This window comes from Danio rerio, chromosome 8 (assembly GCF_049306965.1).
Source record: "Danio rerio strain Tuebingen ecotype United States chromosome 8, GRCz12tu, whole genome shotgun sequence".
NCBI classification, from domain to species: domain Eukaryota; kingdom Metazoa; phylum Chordata; class Actinopteri; order Cypriniformes; family Danionidae; genus Danio; species Danio rerio.
The window spans coordinates 11334825-11358749 of NC_133183.1; the positions used below are offsets into that span (position 1 = coordinate 11334825).

Genomic DNA, 23925 nt, shown 5'->3' on the forward strand with positions numbered 1-23925 from the left:
CCTTTAACATCACCATTATCACATTTGTTTTTCTACATGCATAAAGTGTGGGCTTTTCTCTTCTAATGCCGAGTTCAGACTTCATAATTTTAGCCCTAGTTTTGACTCGCCAACAAGTTTTGCGAAATCGCTGACAAGTGCATGAAGTCACAGGCAAATCAGTGCTCATTTGTGTGAGTGATAATCGCACAGTGTGAACTATCAATGACGGATCTGAGAGAGTCGTGAGAGGCGAGATTATGCTAAATCATGCCACCTGAAATGTGTAAATAACATTGGGGATTACCTACGGTCAATGAGAGAGCAGCATCCACTAGTATGGGTATCTGCAGGCTAGTGGGAGCTTGGGGGAGAAGTTAAACTTATTTTGGTTTATTTAGACCCAAGAAATGGAGGAAAAACTAGTGAAAATTTGGCAGAGGCACTCGTTAAATGTTTTCCAATATGCTAATCAAAAGTCGGAATATGGTTACAGAGAACGAGTTGGTGTATCTACCAGTTTTGGTCCAGTGGGAAGCAAAAAAAAAAAAGTAAAACATTCATTTTAAAATGATGATTTAATAAAGTTATATTACAATAAACAGTAGTCTATATCAGTGTTTCTCAACCAAAATATTAGAGGACCACCAGCACTGCATGTTTTGGATGTCTCCCTTGTCTGTCACACCCATTACAGGTTTTTCAGTCTCTGCTAATGAGCTGATGATCTGAATCAGGTGTGTTTGGTAAAGGAGACATGCAAAATGTGCAGAGCTGGTGGTCCTCCAGCAACGTGGTTGAGAAACATTGGTCTATTGGATCTTTTACACGCTAAAATAAGTAGTTGTTATATATTTATGGCTTTATTGTAATTAATTTAAATATCAGCTCTAAAATGTTCTATTATTTTTTGGGCTCTCTCAAATTTTAATTTAGAGTTTTAAAACGAAGGCGGCAAATTATTTAGTAGTAAAATAGTCAACTAAGGTGGCAAAATTAGTAATATAATAAAGTATTTACTTACAAAGATGCCAACCAATTAAGGAGATGTGCCATTTTTGGTTGTTTGTGTATTCATACTGTAGAGTATGCCTCTACTTCTGTTTGCTTATAGGTATTTGTAAACTGCTGTAAAGTTTACAACAAGGATAATTTACTTGACATTTTCACATCTTTTTGGATCAAATTATAGAAAATAGTATCTATAACAGTATCAATAAGAACAGGATCGATAATCGGTATTGGAATCAATAACGTTATTGTTAAAATCTAAATCAGTGTTTCTCAACTACGTTCCTGGGGGAACACCATCTCTGCACATTTTCCATGTCTGATGTGGCTTTAGTTCACCAGCTTTGGCTGGCTGAGTTGTCATAGTATCTATAACAGTATCGATTAAAAAAAAGGATCGATAATAGGAATCAATATCGAAATCGATAAAATTTAAATCAGTGTTTCTCAACCACGTTCCTGGGGGACCACCAGCTCTGCACATTTTCCATGTCTGATGTGGCTTTAATTTCAAAGCTCTGGCTGGCTGAGTTGCCATAGCATCTATAATGGTATCGATAAAAACAGGATTGATAATCGGTATTGGAATCAATATCGGTATTAAAACTTTTTGGATCAAATTATAGAAAATAGTATCTATAACAGTATCGATAAGAAGCAGGATCGATAATCGGTATTGGAATCAATATCGTTATTGTTAAAATCTAAATCAGTGTTTTTCAACTACGTTCCTGGGGGAGCACCAGCTCTGCACATTTTTCCACGTCTAATGTGGCTTTAATTCAACAGCTCTGGTTGACTGAGTTGTCAAAGTATCTATAACAGTATCAATAAGAAACAGGATCGATAATCGATTTTGGAATCAGTATTGATATTGATAAAATCTAAATCAGTGTTTCTCAACCATGCCATGTTCCTGGGGGACCATCAGCTTTGCACATTTTCCATCTCTGATGTAGTTGTCATAGAAGCAAAAACCTATTGGTGATTTAAAAGAAAAAAAGAGGAGGAGCTAGTTGATATGTCCTGCCTTTTCTTCATTTTTTTTTTTATTCCTTTTTTTATTTCAACCCTGATAAGTCCCACTTCATTTTCTGCAAGTTGTGACCTCAGCACTCTGTCGTAGTTCAGCCGAGCGTGTGATCAGGGATCCCCTGAGTCGTCAGTCGGGAACATCTGCGTGCCTTCAGTCTGCCTCCCACCCCTCATATTCATCTGCTTCCGTGACTTGGTTTACTATGTTCAAAAGCACTGCTGATCCAACAGCGAAACTCTGTCTGCGAGAGCGCCTGGCGCCCTTCCACACCGTTGAAAGCCATCGGCCTGACATTTTCCAGCTATTAGTGCTGGGGAGTCCTCTTTGTAAATCTTCTTTGTGGATTTATCAAAGTGTCTTCATAGAGTGCTCGGCCCCTGCGCTCCGGCAAATTAGAATTAATGCCACTGATCAATATGGAAGAATTACTGGTTACAGACAGGTGTGCAGTTTTCCATTTGCAGTGTCATTAGCACAAACATTGATGTAGCCATCGAAGGATTCGCTCGTCTTGTTCCCCAAAGAGGCAGATGCATTAACTTCAGTGTGAGTTATTCGTACTGGGAGGGAATAACACCACGGTGAAAGGAGACACTGCAAAATCACAAAATGAAAACTGCAATTTTTCCTTTTTCTAGATGGTAATAGAATTCTAATGAAGGAATGCTTGACTGTAATGAGTTATTTGGTTGCTATGCTAAGTAGGCAATGGTTATTGGAAAGTTTATTGAAACATAAAATAATAATTAAATACTAATCTCACTAATCCAGTTTACGGTTAATATTCGGTTAACGAGCGGCGGTTGTCGGTTGTAAAAATTAATCGAAATGAGCATTCCTTTAAAAAAATAAATTAATAAAAATAAATTATATATATATATATTTGTTTTTTTTTTCTTTTTCTTTTTTCAGTTATATACAGTTGAAGTCAGAATTATTAGCCCCCTTCGAATTTTTTTCATCTTTTTTAAGCATTTTCCAAATGATGTTTAACAGAGCAAGGAAATTTTCACAGTATGTCGGATAATATTTTTTCTTCTGGAGAAAGTCTTATTTGTTTCATTTTGGCTAGAATAAAAGCAGTTTTTAATTTATTAAACACCCTTTTAGGGACAAAATTATCAGCCCCTTTAAGCTATATTTTTTTCTCGATAATCCACAGAACAAACCATCATTATACTATAACTTGCCTAATTACCCTAACCTGCCTAATTAACCTAGTTAAGCCTTTAAATGTCACTTTAAGCTGTATAGAAGAAAAATATCTAGTAAAATATTATTTACTGTCATCATGGCAAAGATAAAAGAAATCAGTTATTAGAAATGAGCTATTAAAACTATTATGTTTAGAAATTTGTTGAAAAAAAATCTTTTCTCCATTGAACAGAAATTGGGTAAAAAATAAACAAGCGGTCTAATAATTCAGAGGGGCTAATAATTCTGACTTCAACTGTATATATATTACTTATTGTTGCTGCAAAATCATCAATAATGATTCTAAAAATGATGAGTGCAGAATTTTCTTTTATACTTTAATTTTTTTATACTGTAATATCATAGAAATTGGAATGGAAATTTTACTTGTAGGATTATTTTTTTAACCTTTTTTTTTTAAAAATTATGTTATAAATACATTGCCTCCTTGCTGAGCATAATTAGCTACTTTTAAAACAATAACAAACCTTTCTGTTTCCAAACTTTCGACTGGTAGTGTACATATTATTTATAACAACAATAAGTCACAGCGCTTGATTGTTCACCTTGTACAGCGTTCATTTTATCTTTCTTTATTAAGCTGGCAAGGTTAATTATCCTATACTCCAGATAAAGAGCAACGAGTGCGCTATGCACCTTGTGGTGTTTGCTGTCAGGCTTCAGGAGAGAAGAAAATGTCACTCATGGCCTTCAAACGCCATGCATTCAAAGGTTGAACAGGCCTCTCGGGGGTGAAGTTAACATCTCAATTAGCCACGTTGCTTCACGTTCTACTTCATTTTCATGGCTTAGGGCTGTAGTGCCAGTTTGCTATGACCAGCAATGTCCGTGTGCTGTGCTAATATTGAATATGAGTGCAGCTCTTCTGTTAGCCTACTCTTGCTCCAATCTAATAAGGTTAAAGAGGCGTGAGATTGCTAGTGCTTAGCTTGACATACTATGATGTAACAATGCATTAAGCTCCTCAGCTAACTGTGACATGGCTTGTCATGAGAACAAGTCACAGTCGTTTGAGCGACTTAATGTTTTAAAAATCCAGGTTAGCATGCATCAATTAATTTGAGTATCACTGTTCTTGAAACGCATCAGAGCTGATTTGTTTAATTACTTAAGTGGCAGCTATGGCCAGGAAAATTATATTTTTTAACTTCTATGCTATTTTTGCTTTTTTTTTTTTTTTGCTAAGTTTTATACCCCCACTCTTGAAATATAACAATATAAATATACTATTTAAGTAGGTGCATAAAAGTTATTTACAATATTTTTTATTTTTATTGAATTTTTTTAAAGAAATAGTTCTTTTAGCAAGTATAATTTTAGCAATGCTAACTTATATCAAGTAATTTATTCTGTTATTAATGTTTTGCAAGAGTTCATATTTTATGTTTCATTGTTATTTACTTTAACCAAGACCATTCAGTTTCCAACATTCTTTAATATTTTTTTTTCTTGTGCTTTGCAAAAGAAATAAAATCATATCCACTTGTTAAGTGTGATGTCACGCGAAGCAGCTTCCGGGTCCAAGCGCATATCAAACTTTATGGTGAAACTCAACTAATGGTAATAATAAACTTTTTTAAAGTGATGTAATACTTTTGAAAATCACAATTGTAATGTGTATGAGCAATATCACTAGAGTAGCCGTGTGATATGAGTGCTTTAGTGCCCCACCAGTGCTGATATACAGCCATATCACATTGCTACGAGTGTGATATTACGTTTATACAACAGTTATACGGCACAATCTTGTACATAAAAAAGAAAATCAAACACAGAGTCTAAAACCTTTTTGTATTGGGAACTACTTTCTTCCACCATTCATTCACATCTGCAGCTGACGTCAGAACAGCAGAAGTTGTTACTAATTCACCAACGTCACTTTAGAGCTAGTATTTGAATGATTCTCTTTAGTGTAATGTGAAGCGGCGCTTCTGGTGTGTGACCCCCCTTAAGGTGATGACAAAACACCTGATTTTGCTCACATTCTAAGATTATAAGGCTGAATGAGGCATGAAATGCCATTCGTCTACAGAGATTTCTCCCTACAGTCTATTACAGTCTACAGTATTTCTCTGTTTCCGTCTGTATTGTGACGGGTGCCAGGTGTCTCAGCGTTTACCTGGAGACTTTAAGGATTAAAAAAAGGAGACAGAAACTATTTCGCTCTTTCTATAGGCCTTTATGCGTTTCTACCAAGGACTGTCGACTACATACATGCCAGTCAATGAAAATGAGCAGGCAAAAGGAAAAGAAAAAGACACTCAAACATCCGTCGCAAAATAAAATGTTACATTATTGAAATAAAAGAATGATACTGCGGTAGCGCAGCCATCACACACTTCTCCTCAGAGCTCGCTGATCTGAACTAAGCTCCCATACATGCGTGCTCTAAACAACCACTGAAATAGTCAATTCAATTCAATTCAATTCAGCTTTATTTGTATAGCGCTTTTACAATGTAGATTGTGTCAAAGCAGCTTCACATAAATGGTCATAGTAACTGGAACAGTGTGGTTCAGGTTTTAGTGTTTAAGTTTAAGTGTGTATAATAGTCCTCTTAAAGGGGACATTTATACACAATACATATCAAACATTAAGCGACCGTTACAATATCACAATAATTAACCTCGAAAAAAACAGAGCAATCACTACCAGACTGTTGTTGTGTTTCCGATAAGGAGGGACGAGGCTGAATCCAGCTTCTTATTGACTCTGTACAGTCCAACTTAAAAACCATGAGGCTTCCGTTTTTCAGCTTTTTATTTGCGCTCAAGAAAACACACTAAGCAAGGGCTCATTATGCGGTCCTGACGCCATCTTGTGGATAGACTACGTCAACTGTCTTTGGCCACCGACGAGCTCTCTCAGAAATTGTAAATATTCTAACAGCACTATTCTTACAAATAAACTGCATAGTTGCAATCTAAACAACTACGTTCTAGACTAAAAAGGCCTCAAAAGTTCATTTTGTTGTCTAACAACAGTAATATTTGTCAAACTCTAGCGTTTGTGCTTGTTGTTGGCTGTATGTGGGTGGAGTAATACACCACAGAGGTGAAGAGACCTTTGTGTGATGTTACTGTCAAAATGATGCACGGCTGTCAGCCAATCAGATTTAAGAACCTGACAGAACTGTTGTATAAATATTAGGGCTGTCAAAATTAGCGCGTTAACGCACGTGATTAATTCGAAATATTTAACGGGTAAAAAAAAAAATAACGCAAATAATGCAAAAAAAGTTTTTTTTTTTTGTTTTTTTGTTTTTTGTTGTGGCCGACGTGTGTTCAGGGCAAGTGTATCCATAGAGGTGACATAGGCCTTGGGCAGCAGAATAGTGAACGAACCCCATGGTCCTCACATTCATCCGCTACACCCACCCACTCCCTCACGGTCCTGCGCTTTCCATACAAATAAAACGGCGTGATTGCCATTTGCCTAGAGCGCCAGCTCAGCTGGCTCTGGTCCTGCATGTTTAACAAAGAAATTTGGCAAAGAAATTTGGATAAGACCAAGGACCCGCTTTTAGAAGGAAAGTTTCAGTATAAAACAATTAATGTCGAATCAGCAGGCTATTCTGCATTTCCTCCAGAGTTTCATGCAATTTCAGGTGTTTCATTTTTAATATCTAGACTTCAACTGCAGTTCACTCTCATTCAGCATATTTTAATTCAATTCAATTCAATTCAGCTTCTTTTGTATAGTGCTTTTACAATGTAGATTGTGTCAAAGCAGCTTCACATAAATGGTCATAGTAACTGGAACAGGGTAGTTTAGTTTTTAGTGTTTAAGTTCAGTTCAGTTTAGCTCAGTTCAGTGTGATTCAAAATCATTACTGAGAGTTCAAACACTGAAGAGCAAATTCATTGATGCGTAGCTCTAATTCAGGATGTTTTAATTTCGTACCGCATGACAAACGGCAAGAAAAACCTCCGCATTTCTGGACTCGTGTGTGTAAGATTATCAAAAATCGCTGCTTACATGGTAGACTCTTAATAAGTATCATCTTAATCATAAAAGCTGAGTATTGGTGTCCATGTGAATGAAAGTGCCAGATGAATTTCAAAAGGGGGCTAATAATTCTGACTTCAACTGTACATATAAACAATTTGTGCTGTTAAGTCTTGAATGTTGTAAAATCCTAAACACCACATTGCGTTTAGGTTCCTTTTTTCTGATTGGATGTTGTGAGCACCTTATTTTTTTCCACAACCTGGTAAAAACCAGGCTAAAAGAAAATGTTGTTCTAACGTTGTGGAAACAGATGTTTACGTGGTTACAACACTACGAAAAAAATGAAGTGATGTTTTGCATATTTTCTGTCACTTAAGTCAGCCACCTTTAATTTTGCAATAAAATACATGCACATTTTCCATTCTGCTTTATTTTACTGCTTAATATTTTAACATTTTTTAAACATTTAAACTTTAGATTCACAGGCAATATTTTCGACACATTATTAAAAATATGTGGCTAAGAAAAAGCTATTTTTTTATTTATTTATATTATTTTCTTGATTGGGTCAGTGAAAATTTTGGCAGGGCAAGTAAAAATCTGAACTACTGGTCCAATCGGGCCAGTAGAAAATATCCTTATGGTTGAACCCTGTGTTGTATAGTGATGGTTTGTTTCTGTAGACAGTCAAAAAAATTGCTTAAAGGGGCTTATAATTTTGACCTTAAAATGGTGTTTAAAATATTAAAAACAGCTTTTCTTCTAGCCGAAATAAAACAAATAAAACTTTCTCCAGAAGAACAAATATTATCAGACACACTGTGAAAATGTCCTTGCTCTGTTAAACATCATTTGGGAAAAATTTTAAAAAGAAATTATTATTCAGTTTACCTTAACTAAGATAAGATGGTGTTGGAAACAAAATTGAAATTGAAACACCCGCAGGAAGTGGCCCATTCCCCATGTGCTCCATCATCTGACCGCAGGTGTAAGAGGTTATTTGACAGCACTGTTTAGGGACACACTGCTGAGATGACCTTGAGTGTCTGCACTCAACCAGATGAAGTGAAAACCGAGAAAGAAGCAGCCCGATCGAACTTATTGCTTTTGCCCTTGACACGCAGAGGCCGGCCAGCTCGATTCCCTGTCCTGCCTCAGAGGAAAAAACTCCACTAAACTCTCTGACAGTTCACCAGAAACCTGACAACATCTTAGTAGCCAGCCTTTAAGGAGGCATCCTATTGAGCAGCTAAGATTCCCGCTTGCTTCCGTTAATCATCAATTAAGCAACATCTTTCATTTTTTAACACTCCAGCTTGTCCAGTTACAACCCCACACTGTTGTCCCCTGCTTACGGTCATTTCCGTGGTTGTGTGTTACTGTCACGAACTCGGTTGACAGACCTTGTCAGGCTATCTTTAATTTGACTCCATCCAGACTGTCAATCGCTCTGCTTTAGCCAGGGTTTCAATTTCATGCGTGCTTCTATCGGAAATCCTAGAAATCCTGTAAAATTAATGACTATTTTTTTCACTCCTAGAAAACACATGAAAAATGAGAGAAAACAATTTTCATGGAAAAATCATGTTGTCCTGGAATATTATTATTTTGAATATAAGGATTGGGCATGTTACTTAAAGTAGTTAGTTAAAGTTACTAGTTACTACTCACAAATAGTGACTTAGTTAGTAACTGGATTACATCATTTAAAAAGTAACTTAAAAACCAGAGAAATTAACTATTTTGTTACTTTTAAAAAACTATAAATTCAATTAAATATTACTTTGTTACTTTAAAAAAGTAGTTAAAGTTCCTAGTTACTATTCACAAACAGTAACTGAACTAGTAATCGGATTACATCACTAAAAAAAGTAATTATTACCAGAGAAAGTAACTGTTGGGTTACTTTTTAAACTGTATGTTACATTAAATGGACACTAAATTAAATAAAATATTACTATATTTTACATAATGTAGTTAGTTAAAGTTACTAGTTACTATTCACAAATAGTAATTGCGTTAGTAACTGGATTACAAAATCAAAAAGTAACTAACTACTAGGAAAAGTAACTGTATGTACTTTTTAAAACTATGTTAAATTAATGGACACTAAATTAAATAAAATTTTACTATATGTACCTTAAAGTAGTTAGTTACAGTTACTAGTTACTATTCGCAAATAGTAACTGAGTTAGTAAGCAAATAACTGTTATTAACAAAAATAACTGTTGTGTTAATTTTTAAAACTGTATGTTAAATTTAAATGCACACTAAATAAAATATTACTACAGTTAAAGTCAGAATTATTAGCTCCCGTTTGAATGTATTTTTTCTTTTTAAATATTTCCCAAATGATGTTTAACAGAGCAAGGACATTTTCACAGTATGTCTGATAATATTTTTTTTCTTCTGGAGAAGTCCTATTTGTTTTATTTCGGCTAAAAATAAAAGCAGTTATACTTTTTTTAAACACACTTTTGAGGACAAAATTATTAGCCCCTTTAAGCTATATATTTTTTTTCGATTAGTCTAGAGAACAAACCATAGTTATACAATAACTTCACTAATTCATTACCCTTACCTGCCTTGTTAACCTAATTAACTTAGTTAAGACTTTAAATGTCACTTTAAACTATATTGAAGTGTCTTGAAAAATATCTACTAAAAAATAAATAAATCAGTTATTAGAAATGAGTTATTAAAACTATTATGTTAAGAAATGTGATGAAAATATCTTCTTTCCGATAAACAAATTAAATTATATTTAACAAATTATATTAAAATTAAAATATTACTAAACAATTCTACACTATTACATGCTATATTGATGTTGCTGTGAGGCAAAATGAAAGAGATCTGTTCAATTTATTGTTTGATTGCAAATATTATCCTTTCTACAGTGAAACAATAAAACGTAGATGGCTTAGAACTGGCCAACAAATGAGTCTAAAAATAAATGATTATGTTTAAGAAATATAACAAAATATAATGTATAAATAAAACAGCATTGATTTTATATAAAAATATCATTGACATCTTTCTATGGTTGTAACATAGCTGATGATACAGAAATGTGCTTGTAAAGTAAGTAATTTAGTAATTAATTTAGTAAATAAGTTACTTATTTACTTATTTACTTACTTAATTACTTACTTACGTACGTACGTACTTACTTACTTACTTACTTACTTACTTAATTACTTACTTACTTACTTTTTTTTTTGTGAACTATATCTTTAAGAAATGTCTTGGAAAATGAATAATAGGCACCCTGAATTAAATTGAGACTATATGAAATACTGTTTAATTTGCATTGAGAAAATCTCAATAACCATTTATGATCATTATTTAGTCATATTACACAATAAAAGTGAATCTTTTACTAGATCACAGTATTGCTGTATCCCAGACAGTCATCTTAACGACTTCTAAAAGATGAATCACTGTTTGACCATCTACAATTAGGCATGGATATAAACATTTACGATCATGATTCTCGTAGTACTACATCACACCTTCAGCATACATTAAAACCATTTGTTGTTTCCGTTTGCCATCTGATTTAGCATTTAAAACATGACGTCAGATTTACCAAGCAGACCGATCCTCTTGCAGCTCTTGTGAGTGTAGAACGGTGTTTATTTGGCAACTTTAAGATGTGTGTGTGGCTTTCGTCAAACCTGCGGATGATTGCACTCGAGGTGCTCGTAATGTTGTGGCGTGAAGTGAACTGCTTTCCTCCAAACGCAAGCACTCTGTATTCACTCAGCAGACACTAATGGCCCCCAGATACACATGGATTTATTCATAGATGTTGAGAGGGAAAACGGGGTTAAAAAGCATAAGCTGGATTGATTGAATGTTTGCATCTTTCTGTTTTTTTTTTTTTATATCTCAGATGTATCAGGAGGTGTTGGATTGGCTCATAGTGCTCAGCCTGACCGTGGAGGTTTGAGTTCGGTTCTGAGGGACTTGGTGAAACCCGGAGATGAGAATCTGCGCGAGATGAACAAAAAGCTGCAGAACATGCTGGAGGAACAACTGACAAAGAACATGCACCTACAGAAGGTAAAGAAAGAGATGAACAGCTACGGTTGAAGTCAGAATTATTAGCCCTCTTGAATTTTTAGTCCCCAGTATATTTATTCCCTAATTTCTGTTTAACGGAAAGATTTTTTCAACAAATTTTTAAAAACTATAGTTTAAATAACAAATTTCTAATAACTGATTTATTTGATCTTTGCCATGATGACAGTATATTTTACTAGATATTTTTCAAGGTACTAGTATTCAGCTTAATGTGACATTTAAAGATTTAACAATTAGGTAAATTAGGCAAGTTATTGTTTAGCCGTGGTTTGTTTTGTAGACAATCAAAAAATTGCTTAAGGCAGGGAATAATATTGAACTTAAAATGTTTTCAAAAAAATTTAAAACTGCTTTTATTGTAGTCGAAATAAAACAAATAAGACTTTCTCCAGAAGAAAAAATATTATAGAAATAACTGTGAAAAATTCCTTGCGCTGTTAAACATCAGTTGGCAAATATTTAAAAAAAGAATAAAAAAATCACAGTAGGGATTATTATTTTGGTAATTTTGACTTTAATTGTACAGTATAGTATTATGTGACTGTAAAGCTCATTTTAGGTTGCAAGCTTGTTATCAAAGGCATTTATTAATATCAAATGGAGTCCATGCAAACAGAAAACCGAGTTAATGTCAGCAGAATTTGAACATCACAACAAAAATAATATTTTAATACACACAAAAATAACAACAGCTCTATTTCACCGTTTTTGCCTTTTAGCAGTGCATTTAAGATGACAAGTTTTTCTCTTTCTTTCTTTCTTTCTTTCTTTCTTACTTTTAAAAATAAATATATATATATATATATTATTTTCATCTCTTTAATTAAATCAGCCCATACGAAAATACATTTAAAGTGTCCATTTAAATATTCAAATGAAATAGAATTATTCTTAAAAATAATTAATTATTCTTTCATTTTAATTTTGTCTGCTTGTTTTTTGTTCTCATCTTTTAGATTTGTTGGGTTCTAGAATGTATTTCATATTTTATAATTTATATTTCAATTTTAGTTTTGTTTTATATTTTTTATATATTGTTTTATCTTTGGTTTTTGTTTTTGGTTTCTTTCTTTCTTTCTTTCTTTCTTTTTTTTCTTTCTTCTTTCTTTCTTTCGTTGTTTCTTTTTTATGTTTTTTTTTCTTAAATTAAATTAACCCAAACTAATATACTCTTTATGTATTAAATATTCAAAAATCTATTTGATCTATTATCGTTATTATTTCTTAATAAAACCATTTAATAAATAAAATAACATATACGTGTCAACACAGGAGTGCATCCATATGAATCGCAGTTTCAGTTCAGCTTCAAAAGTCTCTACATGATCCCAACCCAGTTTTATAGGTCCTCCAAACATAATTTCGAGATCAATTCCATAAGGGAATGACTTGGGTAAAAAAGGCATTAGGTAAAGGTGACAGATAAGAAGTTTGTTGCAACGGTCTTAATGAAATCCCTCACCTCAGGGTTTTTTCCCTCTCAGGGACACTCTTAATTTAAATTACTGAAGGAATTTCATGCAAGCGGGTACAGGTGTCGATCGTAAATGACGTCACTTCCTCTCCAAGTGCAAAGTGCAAGTGCAAATCTGCAGCCCGACTCTATTGGTTTGGTTTAATTTTCATTATGCATTTAGTGATTTCTAGTTTTATATTGGTATATAGCTTTTATGTTTATATTTTTGGGTTTTGCTTGGTCTGTTCTATTCTGATGTTTTCTTTCTTTTTTTTGTTGTTGTTTTTAACACTTCTTGCAAACACAAAACAATCGATTTTTTATTTCAGTCAAGTCGTCTTGACTCCTAGTAATAGCCAAGTTTCATGACATACCATTGATTGAGGGAAAAAAAACTTGAATTTGAAGCTTTTTGAAAAGTAAAGAGCCAATTCGTGTTGAGCAATGACTCATTCAGGTGAGAAGAGGTGAACTGACCGCAAGATTTCCACCTGCAAGCAGAGAAGTGGCTGTAGTCACTCAGAAAGTGTGATCATGTGTTTGGACTGTGTCTGTGTGTATGTATGCGTGTGTGTGATGGTGTGTGTGGGTGGTTTACTGTCATACGGGTCTGAGACTCCACTGAGAGGTCTTATTCATCAGCAAGCAGAGGGGGTGGTGGGCGTGTTGTTAATGCTAAAACGTTTCTCGGAGCAGGAATAGAAAGTGCACGTCAGGCAGCCTGCGGGGCAATGCGTTTGATGGGATCACACCATCACACAGATTGACTAATGACAATTAACCTCTCACACCCCTCTTGATATTTTCAGAGCCACACATTGCTAATGTGAGGTTTGTTCCTGCAGTGAAGCCATGTGTTCGTTTGTTTGAATTGCATGTATTATGTGTTGCCCATAATATGCATGCATAGAATAATTAGCATGAGTAAAGATAATTATAATAAATGTTTAAATATCTTCATATCCAGTTGTAGACAGAATTATTAGCCCCCTCTTGAATTATTAGCCCCTCTGTTTATTTTTCCCCCCAATTTCCGTTTAATGGAGAGAAGATTTCTTCAATACATTTCTAAACATAATAGTTGTAATATCTTATGTCTAATAACGGATTTATTTTATCTTTGCCATGATTACAGTAAATAATATTTGACTAGATATTTTTCAAGACACTTCTATACAGCTTAAAGTGACATTTCAAGGGCTTAACAAGGTTAATTAGGTTAGTTTAGGCAAGTTAGGGTAACTAGGCAAGTTATTGTATAACAATGGTTTGTTCTGTAGACCACTGAATAAAAACATAGCTTAAAGGGGCTAATAATTTTGACCTTTAAAAATGTAAAAACTGCTTTTATTCTAGCCGAAATAAAACAAACAAGACACCGCATAAGCAGCGCCCACGGCCGTTAGTAAACCATTCTAAAGAGGCGCCTGTCAACGCATAAAGCGCCTTCAGTGTGTTCGGCCCCTTGCACAATTCCTTCATGGTGTCCCAACAAAGTTCGATCAAGTTACCTTAATTTTTTTTATAAATGTAAGTGGATTGAACTTAAAACAATCAAGTTGTCTTTACTGTGTATATTATACAGTATTTACTATTACTATCAACATTGTGAACATTAGATTTTTTTATCAATGATTTTCATTTGTATATTTGAGCCTTCACTGTAAAAAATGCCAGGTTACACAATTCCTAACAAGTTATCTTAGTTGTTATTACAAATTAAAGTGGATTGAACGTAAAACAATTAAGCTCACCTAATGTTTACATTCGTAATATTTATATTTTTTGCTAATTAATAAACTCATGTGGAACTCTGAATCTGCTTCTCATTTCATTCTGTCCACTGGTCATGGTCGCATAATGTGAGAGCCTTTATGAATGATCAAATGAAATACGTGGTTTTCCAATATGGCTACTCAGGGTGTTGAAATATAATTGGCTAAACTGGCAGTGGGCAGGTTAAAAGAACCAAAACAAAGACAGACCGCCTGGCATGTAACTCCAATTTTCAAAGCAGAATATCTGACTTTAGCTTTGTTTTTCAGATAAACAAGAATGTTCACTTGGCATGTTTCTTAACTATCTGCAAACATATTATGGTATTTTTATGCTTTAGAGGAGTCAAAAACTTGCATACAACACCTATAATGTACAATGTGCCTACATTGTGGAAAAAATGAGAGCTCAATTACATGAAACAAACATGAATATGAAATTAATCTTGCTAAAATTCATGCATTCATGTTATACAATCCTGTGTGCTTATTTATAGCTGAATATCTAAAAATGTGTTCAATATTACATAACCATTTAGTAACGCCTGTCTTTGTATAATCCGGTAATTTAAATACAAATATGTGCATTTGAATGTCCTTCTCTGTTTATATGGATGCAAACCAAAAGACATTCCTATAAAATGAATAATTCCAGCATCAGTGGAAAAACAGCAGCTTCACGTTATATAAGTCTGGAGTTAAAAACAAAAGACTCGCAACACTAATGCATTATGAATTTGATTGGACGAGCCACGTACTGCCACTTCGCATCCGTTACATTCTTTATTAATGCCCCGATATGTGACGTTTGGTGCTCTGTTTTCTTTTTTTGTGAATGCGAATAAAATCCTTGCTGTGGGGGCGTTCAAGCCCATGTGAGGCCTGGAAACAGTCTGGATCTTGGCGGAGAGCATCTTGTGCGAGTGTGTGTTGGTGCCCATAGGGAGTTGTAGGTTACAAAAACACCCTGCCATAACCTTGGCAGAGACAAACGATGCAAACTAAGACCAAGATGGAGTGACGATCCCTCTGTAAAACTAGTCCATGACTAAGAAAAAGGAGGTTTGCATTGCAGGAAACTTTCTGAATTGGTTCACAAACATCTTGAGAAGCTTATTTCAAGTTTGGTCCAGGATAGTATGGTATGTTTGCAGTGAGTACGTTTACATGGACACCAATACTCTGATTTAAACACGATTAAGACAATACTCTAATTAGGAGTCGACCATATAAACAGATTTTTGATGTCCTTATTCCTTATTAAGGCCTTTAAACTTTCTTGAAATGTTCAGTCAAAGCATTTATTTACAAGAAATTGTACCATTTGTAACTTTAATAAAGATTAATGAATACTTTTCAAATAGTTATTCAAGGCATCTGATGAAACTGTATTTAAAGTGCAGAACAATAAATTGCAGATCAACAAAATTGACAATTTTTCCAATGTTGTGCAGCCCTAGTTCACGCAAAAATTTGAATTCTGCCATTTCATTTAAGCTCTACTTGAGAAGGTATTTTGAAGAATGCTGGAAACTTGGATTCAGCAAACCTCGATGTACAACATGGTGTGTATGTGTGTGTAAAACAGAACCAACAATTATTCACCTAACCCTCATATATTTCTAATTTTATGTAGTATTGTTTCTAGACTTTTTTTGGAATTACTATTAATTTATTTTTTAATTGATTATTATTAAATTATTCTATCTTTACAGCAAATTGTACATATTATTTTGCCTAAATTCAAAGTTTTTCAATATATTTCATAATACATCCATCTTCTATTGCATAAGTATACAATAAAAAAAGTTTTGAAATATTCTAAAGTTACGCTTTATTTTAATGCTCCCCTTTAGATAATCTACAACCACATTTCATCTAGTCTTATATTATATTATATTATATTATATTATATTATATTATATTATATTATATTATATTATATTATATTATATTATATTATATTATATTATATTATATTAGTGGTCTACTAAATGTTTGCAATTTAGGGTTGCACCAAAATGAAAACTATAATAATAGTAATTAATAATAATAATTACTTTCATTTGTATAGCACTTTTCTGGACACTCAAAGTACTTAACACATTTTTGGGGGGAATCTTCTCATCTAACACCAGGCCATGATAGCTAGTGGGCAAATTTGGGCAGGATGGTTAAACCCATACTTTTTTCGGAGGACATCCTCGGATTTTTAATGACCACAGCGAGTCAGGATCTCGGTTTACATCTCATCCGAAAGACGGCGCTCACTAACAGTATGGTGTCCCCTTCACTATATTGGGCCATTAGGACCCACACAGACCCCTGAGTGCCCTCTGTCATTTTAAATATACACTTTTAATAATATAAATAATTTTTTTTACAACTTTTTAAGTTTAACCCAGTAACTTAAATTATACCGATTTAAAATAAAAAATGCACCAGTCATTAAAATAATGTTTTAATAACAGTTAAAATTTTTGTCAAGCAGTGTCATTTTTACCAGCATTGCCATGACAACAAACTAGTGCTATTGCAAGCAGCAATAACAAGTATACTACATAGAAATGACCTGTCAGTGTGTTATTTCAGCTAACTTTGTACAACTCCTATTTCACCTAAACCCAAAAATGCTGTTTTGGGCCGATAATTTCTGGTGTCCACAAATTCGATACATCCTTACTGCCAATATTATATTTTGATGGCCCCCATTCGACTGTGTGTAACTTTATAAATATATGTTACGTTATCCCACTAACAGTCCATCAATACCCTTATAACGTTAGTTAAAGTGCAGTTAAAAAGTTCTAGACAACAGAATGTGGAATGTAAGTTACTATCAAAGTAAAATGTAAACTATAATATTTCTTTCTGTTAATTTTGGGAGCTAATTTGACAGAGCAGGCTTTCAGTGGACAAGCTGTAACTACAGACCAAAATGTCTGCCTGATGTAGACTTGCAGCATCTTTCTCTCTCTAATCCACCAAGCTTATGAATATTTACTGGCAGTTGGGTCCGCCAGTCCAGAAACAAACAGTCCACTTAATATTTGATGGGTTTTCTTGCTTTAGAGTGAGCACACGGTGCATGCAGCGCTGCCTCTGCTGTGTGCTTTTGTGAGAGAATGAAAGTATAATACTGTGTGTGATTGCAGCCGAACTCAGGCCTGACTGCCTAATGGCTCTTTCATACCTTTCAGCTCTAAATTCCAAATTTTTGGAGAGATATTCTGGGTTGCTTTCAAGCTAATGTGTAAAGCCTCGCAGGAGGGCAACGGTGTAAATAAACATTTACTGTGTTCCACTACCACACGGGCACTGTTATAATGATGTATTTTGATCATTTGGATCACAAGTAGATGGAGACACATTCCCATTTACACCTAGAGTTTTAAAGACCCCTTAAGCTGCGACTGTTTTTTCTTTCGTAGTGTGACGCAGATCCTAACAGAATAGTAATCAGGGGCGTGGCTTGTTTTTTTTCTACTGTGAGCTGATTGGGTTTAGTAAAGTATGCATTTCATTCACAAAAATCGGGAAATGGGTTTTAGAAGAGTTATTACAACCTAACAGACACCTCCTCACCATTTCTGTTTGATGTCAAAACTGACATTTGTAGGGGCATGGTTAAGTATGTTAGCGACGCCCAATAACTCAGACAGACTTAGGGCGTACTCACACTATGTACAGTTGTCTCGAACCAAGCCAAAGCACGCTTGTCCCCTCTCCCATCTCCACTGACGGCCCGCACTCACATAACAATCGGGCCTGGGCACGCTTACGCCATGGATGCTGCGCTGTTCAGTAAGCGCTCTCGCTCTGCACAGTGGACATTTCTCTAGTTATATCGCTTTAGTCCTTAGGGATGTGGTGAAACGCAGTCAGATATTTTGCCGAACAGATCAGCCACTTTTGACGCTCATAAACAATCACAAAGCCCTCATGCTGCAGGAATTAGGAGGTTTGCTGAAGGTGCGCAGCTGTCGTGCAGTGAGGGGTTTGTGTATTAAACAAACTACGGCAGTTTGCGTTCACTGAATAGTAAGAATGATTATTAAATCCATATGAAACCCTTAAAAGTCACATCTCGCTTTCAGTTTCGGGCTCAAGTAACCCGCGCTCAGACCTACCTCTTCCAACCGGGCCAGAGCCAGCCAAGTAAACCCTGCCTGAGCCAGATTCAGCGCACTCACACTTGTCAAACCATCTGGGAAACGGGCCTGGGCACGGTATGGACAGCATAGTGTGAGTAGGCCATTAATCTGAGATTTAATTTAACTGAAAAAAAAACAACAAGTGCATATTCAAATAAGGCATGGGACAATAACCGTTTTCAAGGTATACCGCGGTTTGGAAAAGTCAAGTTTTTAAAACTTCCCAATTTTTCTGCTATACCATTCTTAAGGTATGTGTAACATATTTTTTTTAATACAACAGTATCTCCAACAGAAAAGATTTGAAAAGATACTATTTTATATTGTAAAGAAATTAGTGTTTTTGAAACAAAGACCACAGAAGTCAATGATTCATTTGAATTATTTACCCTGACATGTTTACTGTCCCAAAATACTATAAATGTGTCTCAAACTAAAATATATTTTGTTGAAGAGGGGAAAAAGTTGTTGTTTTTTACCCAGAAAATTAAAAATAACTTATTTTAGAGTAGTAATCACAATACCGTGATACCGTGATTTTTTTAATCCAATGTTATCATACCGTCAGAATCTTATACTGGCCCATGCCTAATTCAGATTTCAGTTAAAGATTACAAGGGCAAACTATTTTTGTTTCTTAATAACATGCACAAATGAATTGGTTACCACAAAACTAGCAATGTGAGCTTGCAAAATCATATGGTTAGTTTTGATTTCATCTGTACTTTTGTCTCTTGTTCTTGTTTTTTAAATATTTATTTGTTTTTGAGGGTTTTGGCTATTTCCATGTGTATTATAGTCTTTTTATCTAATATGTGAAATAAGCTAAAACTTTATCATACATGAATGACATGTTCCCATAATCTTTTAGGATTGGGTTAGTTGGTTTAGAGTAGGTGGTCTTTAACGACTGTTTGATTGCATTTGACCTTGATTCTTTTACTCTGAAAGCAATGTGGTTTAATGCGTTTTCAACTACCTCTGTGAAAGGCCAAATGTGGACAAGCTCAAAACTTTTCAGACCCTGTTTTAGGACCCAGGGGCTAAAAATGGATTATATAATTTATGTTTTCATTTGAAAAGGCTCAATATCATATTACAGTTACATTTTTAGGGCTTGCATGATTATATATTCACACAATGAAAATACTTTTTTCTTAATCTTTCTTTTACATTCATTTTCCTTTTTAAAAATACTATTGCGTCATGTTGATTTAGAATATTCACAATGTATAGCAGCCATGTAAATGTGAAAAAATCCAATCAATGCTTCTGAATGAGGAGATTTGATGATAAATTTGTAGTGAAGTTACTAAATACTGATCATTTTTAGCTGTGATCCAGAATAAATCAAATCCAGTGACCTTAAATAATTATTACATCTGGAAGTCTTGACGGAAATATTAAAAAACCTAGAAGACTTGATGTAATCATTAGATGATTGCAACTTCTCTTATCTACCCATTGCTTTTCACATGTTTCTATAGACATTGCTGTTAGTAAATACCACTAACACACATAAACACCATTTTGACATGAATAGAAGAATTTTTAAACCACTTGGTTTATGAGAACACAGATCATTATGGACCATGGCTGTGTCCAAAATTGCATACTTCCATACTATATAGTACACCAAAAACAGTATGCAAGCCGAGTAGTATTTCAGAATTCAAAGCATTCGAAAAACATTATGCAAGAAGTACCCGGATGACCTTCTACTTCCGGTAAGATTCCGAAGTGTGCATCCGATGTTTGCTACGATATACCATGAGAATTTGTGAATGGGAGTAAATTTACGTAACGGATGTGGGTAAGTCATGTGATAATGACTAGTATGAAAGTTCCATTCATGCTACTCTCATTCATACTATACTATGTTTCTTGAGGCACACCTTCAGTACATATTTTGGATGTCTCCTTTATCTGATCAATTCATTTCAGGTTTTGTAGTCTCTTCTAATGTTTTTATAAGTTGATTCAAGTGTGTTTGATTAGGGAGAGGTTAAAAATGTGTCTTGTTGGTGTGCCTTCAGGAACAGGGTTGGAAAACACTGCTATTTAGAATGTACTTTTGTAATGATCGTGTAGTAAATTAAATTAAATGTAGAACCCACTGAGTATTAGGTGATTTTGGACGCAGCCAATGTTCAAGTCCTATCAACTTGATGCTTAATTGCGATTCTTAAATTATCATAATTCTTGTTTTTATTTATAGGATCTGGAAGTTTTGTCCCAGGAGATTGTGCGTTTGAGTAAAGACACCACCCCTGCGGAAAACTCCAAAACCACAGGCTAAAACTGGACGCCGTCCACCGGAAGATTTCAGTACACCTCTCTTTCTCTTTCTCTCATCTCTTCACGGCTACCAGGAGGTGCACTCTGCACTCATCTCTTACAAAAGACCTGCAAAGATCTCTGACATACAGGGAGCACAGAGGGTCAAAAAACAGTCCATCTGTGATTTACATACTACTGAATGTAACGTAACACTTTAAATGTTTTGTTTGTCAGGTGAGAACTGGTAGAAAAAGAAAAAAAGTCTGTCGAGCAAACCCCTGGCTGCTTGACGTCTGTGAACTGTGTGTTCGGGACGTGACCTGGCCTCGTCAGGTCAGGATCACTTCACCACCACTAATTCAGGAAAGTGTATGTGCGATGTTGGCGTCCTCAAAACTGCTATCACTGTTGTATTGCCTGTTTTGTAAATTCGATCTGCTAAAGACACTTATTTTGGGTGTGTGAATGTGTGGGGCTAGAACGTTTCTTGTATTTATTTGTGCCAGAAATCCAAAAATCATCATGTTTGCCGTACATCTCTACAGTATGCTGCTTCTATTTGAATGAAAATTGAACAGAATTGTTTATTTAAAAAATAATAATTGTGTGCATTTGATTGCTGCGATAATTATTAGTTTTCGGACGAGGGTCTCTTAATGTTCGAGTAGCAGTTGCCTGGACTGTCCTCGTTAAGCAGCAATTTCTCCACAGCTTAACAGCTCCATTCGACACCTCTCTATCTGTCTCGCTGTTGGGGAACGGACCAATTTCTCACAGCGCGCACTTGATTCCTGCTGGACTCCTTTGAGAAGCTAAACGCCTGTTTGGCATTTTGGGTCATTGTATGTCAATGCCCTTGTCGTTTTTTTTTTTTTTTTGTGAATGATGCGACATGAATCTGCTTTTATTCAGCGCTTTCTGAACATTTTTAAAATTCTGATACATACAGAATTGTTTTATTTGATTAATCGTGGCATCGTGTGACTGATATTTTGCCCTGTTTACACAGTCACTTTATCTACTTTTCCTGTTTAACTGCTTGCACTGATCATGATAAGAGCTATTGAGTCTTGATTTATCCAACCGTTTACCATATAAATGTTCATGTTTTGGAGTGAACTATCCCTTTAATTTTATGGCAATGCAAGCCAAGTTTTTAGTTGAATCAAGTAAGTGTTTCTAGTCGTCTCAACTTGCGTCAATCAAATAAACTTAATATTTTAATTTAAACTTTTAGATAACTTTAAAAAAAGTGTTGATTCAACTAAAAAATTTAATGCTACACAACCCAAATAATTTTTAAAATTAAATTAAAATTAAAAGATGTCCAATAGATGTCTAATAGACATCTAAATATAGGCTAAATTTGAGCTGTCAATGAACATCTATGAAAAGCCCAAAACTAGCCAAAAAAACTTACGACTACATGTGTGAAGTCTGTCTTATCTGTATTTGATGACTTATCTAATAGATGTCTAAGAGATGTCTAAATATAGACGGCTTTGTTAAAACAAGGTTAAATTGAGCTGTCTGTGAAAATCAAATAGATATCTAAGAAAAGCCCAAAACTAGACTAGTCATCAAAGACAAAAAAAATTAACGACTACATATGTAAAGTAATCTGTATTTGATTACTAGTCTAGTTTTGGTGTATTCTTAGATGTCTATTAGATTTTCACCAACAACCCAAATTTGAGCTATAAGTAAACATCTAATAGACATCTAAGTAAAGTCCAAAACTAGACTAGACATCAATTGCAAAAAAAAAAAAAAAAAAAAAAAAAATGAACGACTACATATGTAAAGTAATCTGTATTTGATGACTAGTCTAGTTTTGGTCTATTCTTAGATGTCGGTTAGATTTTCACAGACAGCTCAAATTTAGCCTTGCTTTAGCCAAGCTATAAACGTTTGGATGTCTAAACACAGCATTTCTTAATGGGAAATTTTACAATTTACTAATAAACTTCAGATCTTAGTTAAAGGAGATTCAAATGAACTGGGGAAACGTCAGATTTGATTTCATTTCTACAGGGATAGTTCACTCCAAAAATTTCAAATATACATATTATTCACTCAAGTGGTCCTCATCCTTTTTGAGTTTCTTTATTATGTTGAACACATTGAATATATTTTGAGAACAGCTGAAAGGCTGTTGCTATTGACTTCCATAGTACTGTTGTTAAAACAAATACAACAGACTTTATATATATATATATATATATATATATATATATATATATATATATATATTTTTTTTTTTTTTTTTTTTTTTTTTTTTTTGATAGAAGAAAGAAACTCATAATGGTTTAAAACAATTGTTACTTAATATATGATGGTAGAATTTCATTTCTTGAGTGAACTATAGAATCCTTTTAATTTGATGGGATTGAAAACAAACCTGACATTTCATCAGGTCATGTGCATCTCCTCTGATTAAGATCTGTAGTATTTTGGTAAAGTGTAAAATTTGTGTTGCCCTAAAGTTTTCAGTTGAATCAAGTAAACTTTTTTAGTCATCTCAACATCTAAATCAAACAGAACTCAAAAGATTTGAAAATAAACTTTATATAACTTAAAAAAAAGTTTAACTAAAAAATTAGGGCAACACAACACAGCAAACATTTTTTGTCTTTAAAAGAAGTCTAAAAGACATATAAACATAGACGGCTTCATTAAAACAAGGCTAAATTGAGCTGTCAGTGAACATCTAATACACATCTAAGGAAAGGCCAAAACTAGAGTAGACATTATATTAAAAAAAAATAATAATAATAATAAATTTTAACGACTACATATATATATATAGTAATCTGTATTTAATGACTAGTCTAATTTTGGTCTATTCTTAGATGTTTATTAGATTTTTTCTGATAGCCCAAATTTAGCTTTGCTTTATCCAAGCTATCTACGTTTAGATGTCTAAACACAAAATTGCTTGGTGGGAAATTTTACAGTATACCAATATACTACAGGTCT

The 23925-nt window shown here is 34.1% G+C and overlaps 1 protein-coding gene across 2 annotated transcripts in view; it reads left to right on the plus strand.

Annotated features, from left to right (window-relative positions):
* gripap1 (GRIP1 associated protein 1) overlaps nucleotides 1–22251 on the plus strand; it is a 93949-nt gene extending 71698 nt beyond the window's left edge. The window contains exons 26-27 of one of the 2 annotated variants that reach the window (XM_009303767.5): nucleotides 11091–11260; nucleotides 20885–22251. In XM_009303767.5, coding sequence (XP_009302042.1) covers nucleotides 11091–11260; nucleotides 20885–20965 — 251 coding nt within the window. In that variant the 3' untranslated portion in view covers nucleotides 20966–22251. The remainder of the gene's footprint in view (nucleotides 1–11090; nucleotides 11261–20884) is intronic. The other variant, NM_001123320.1, reaches the window with a different exon arrangement.
* Nucleotides 22252–23925: the final 1674 nt, after the last annotated feature.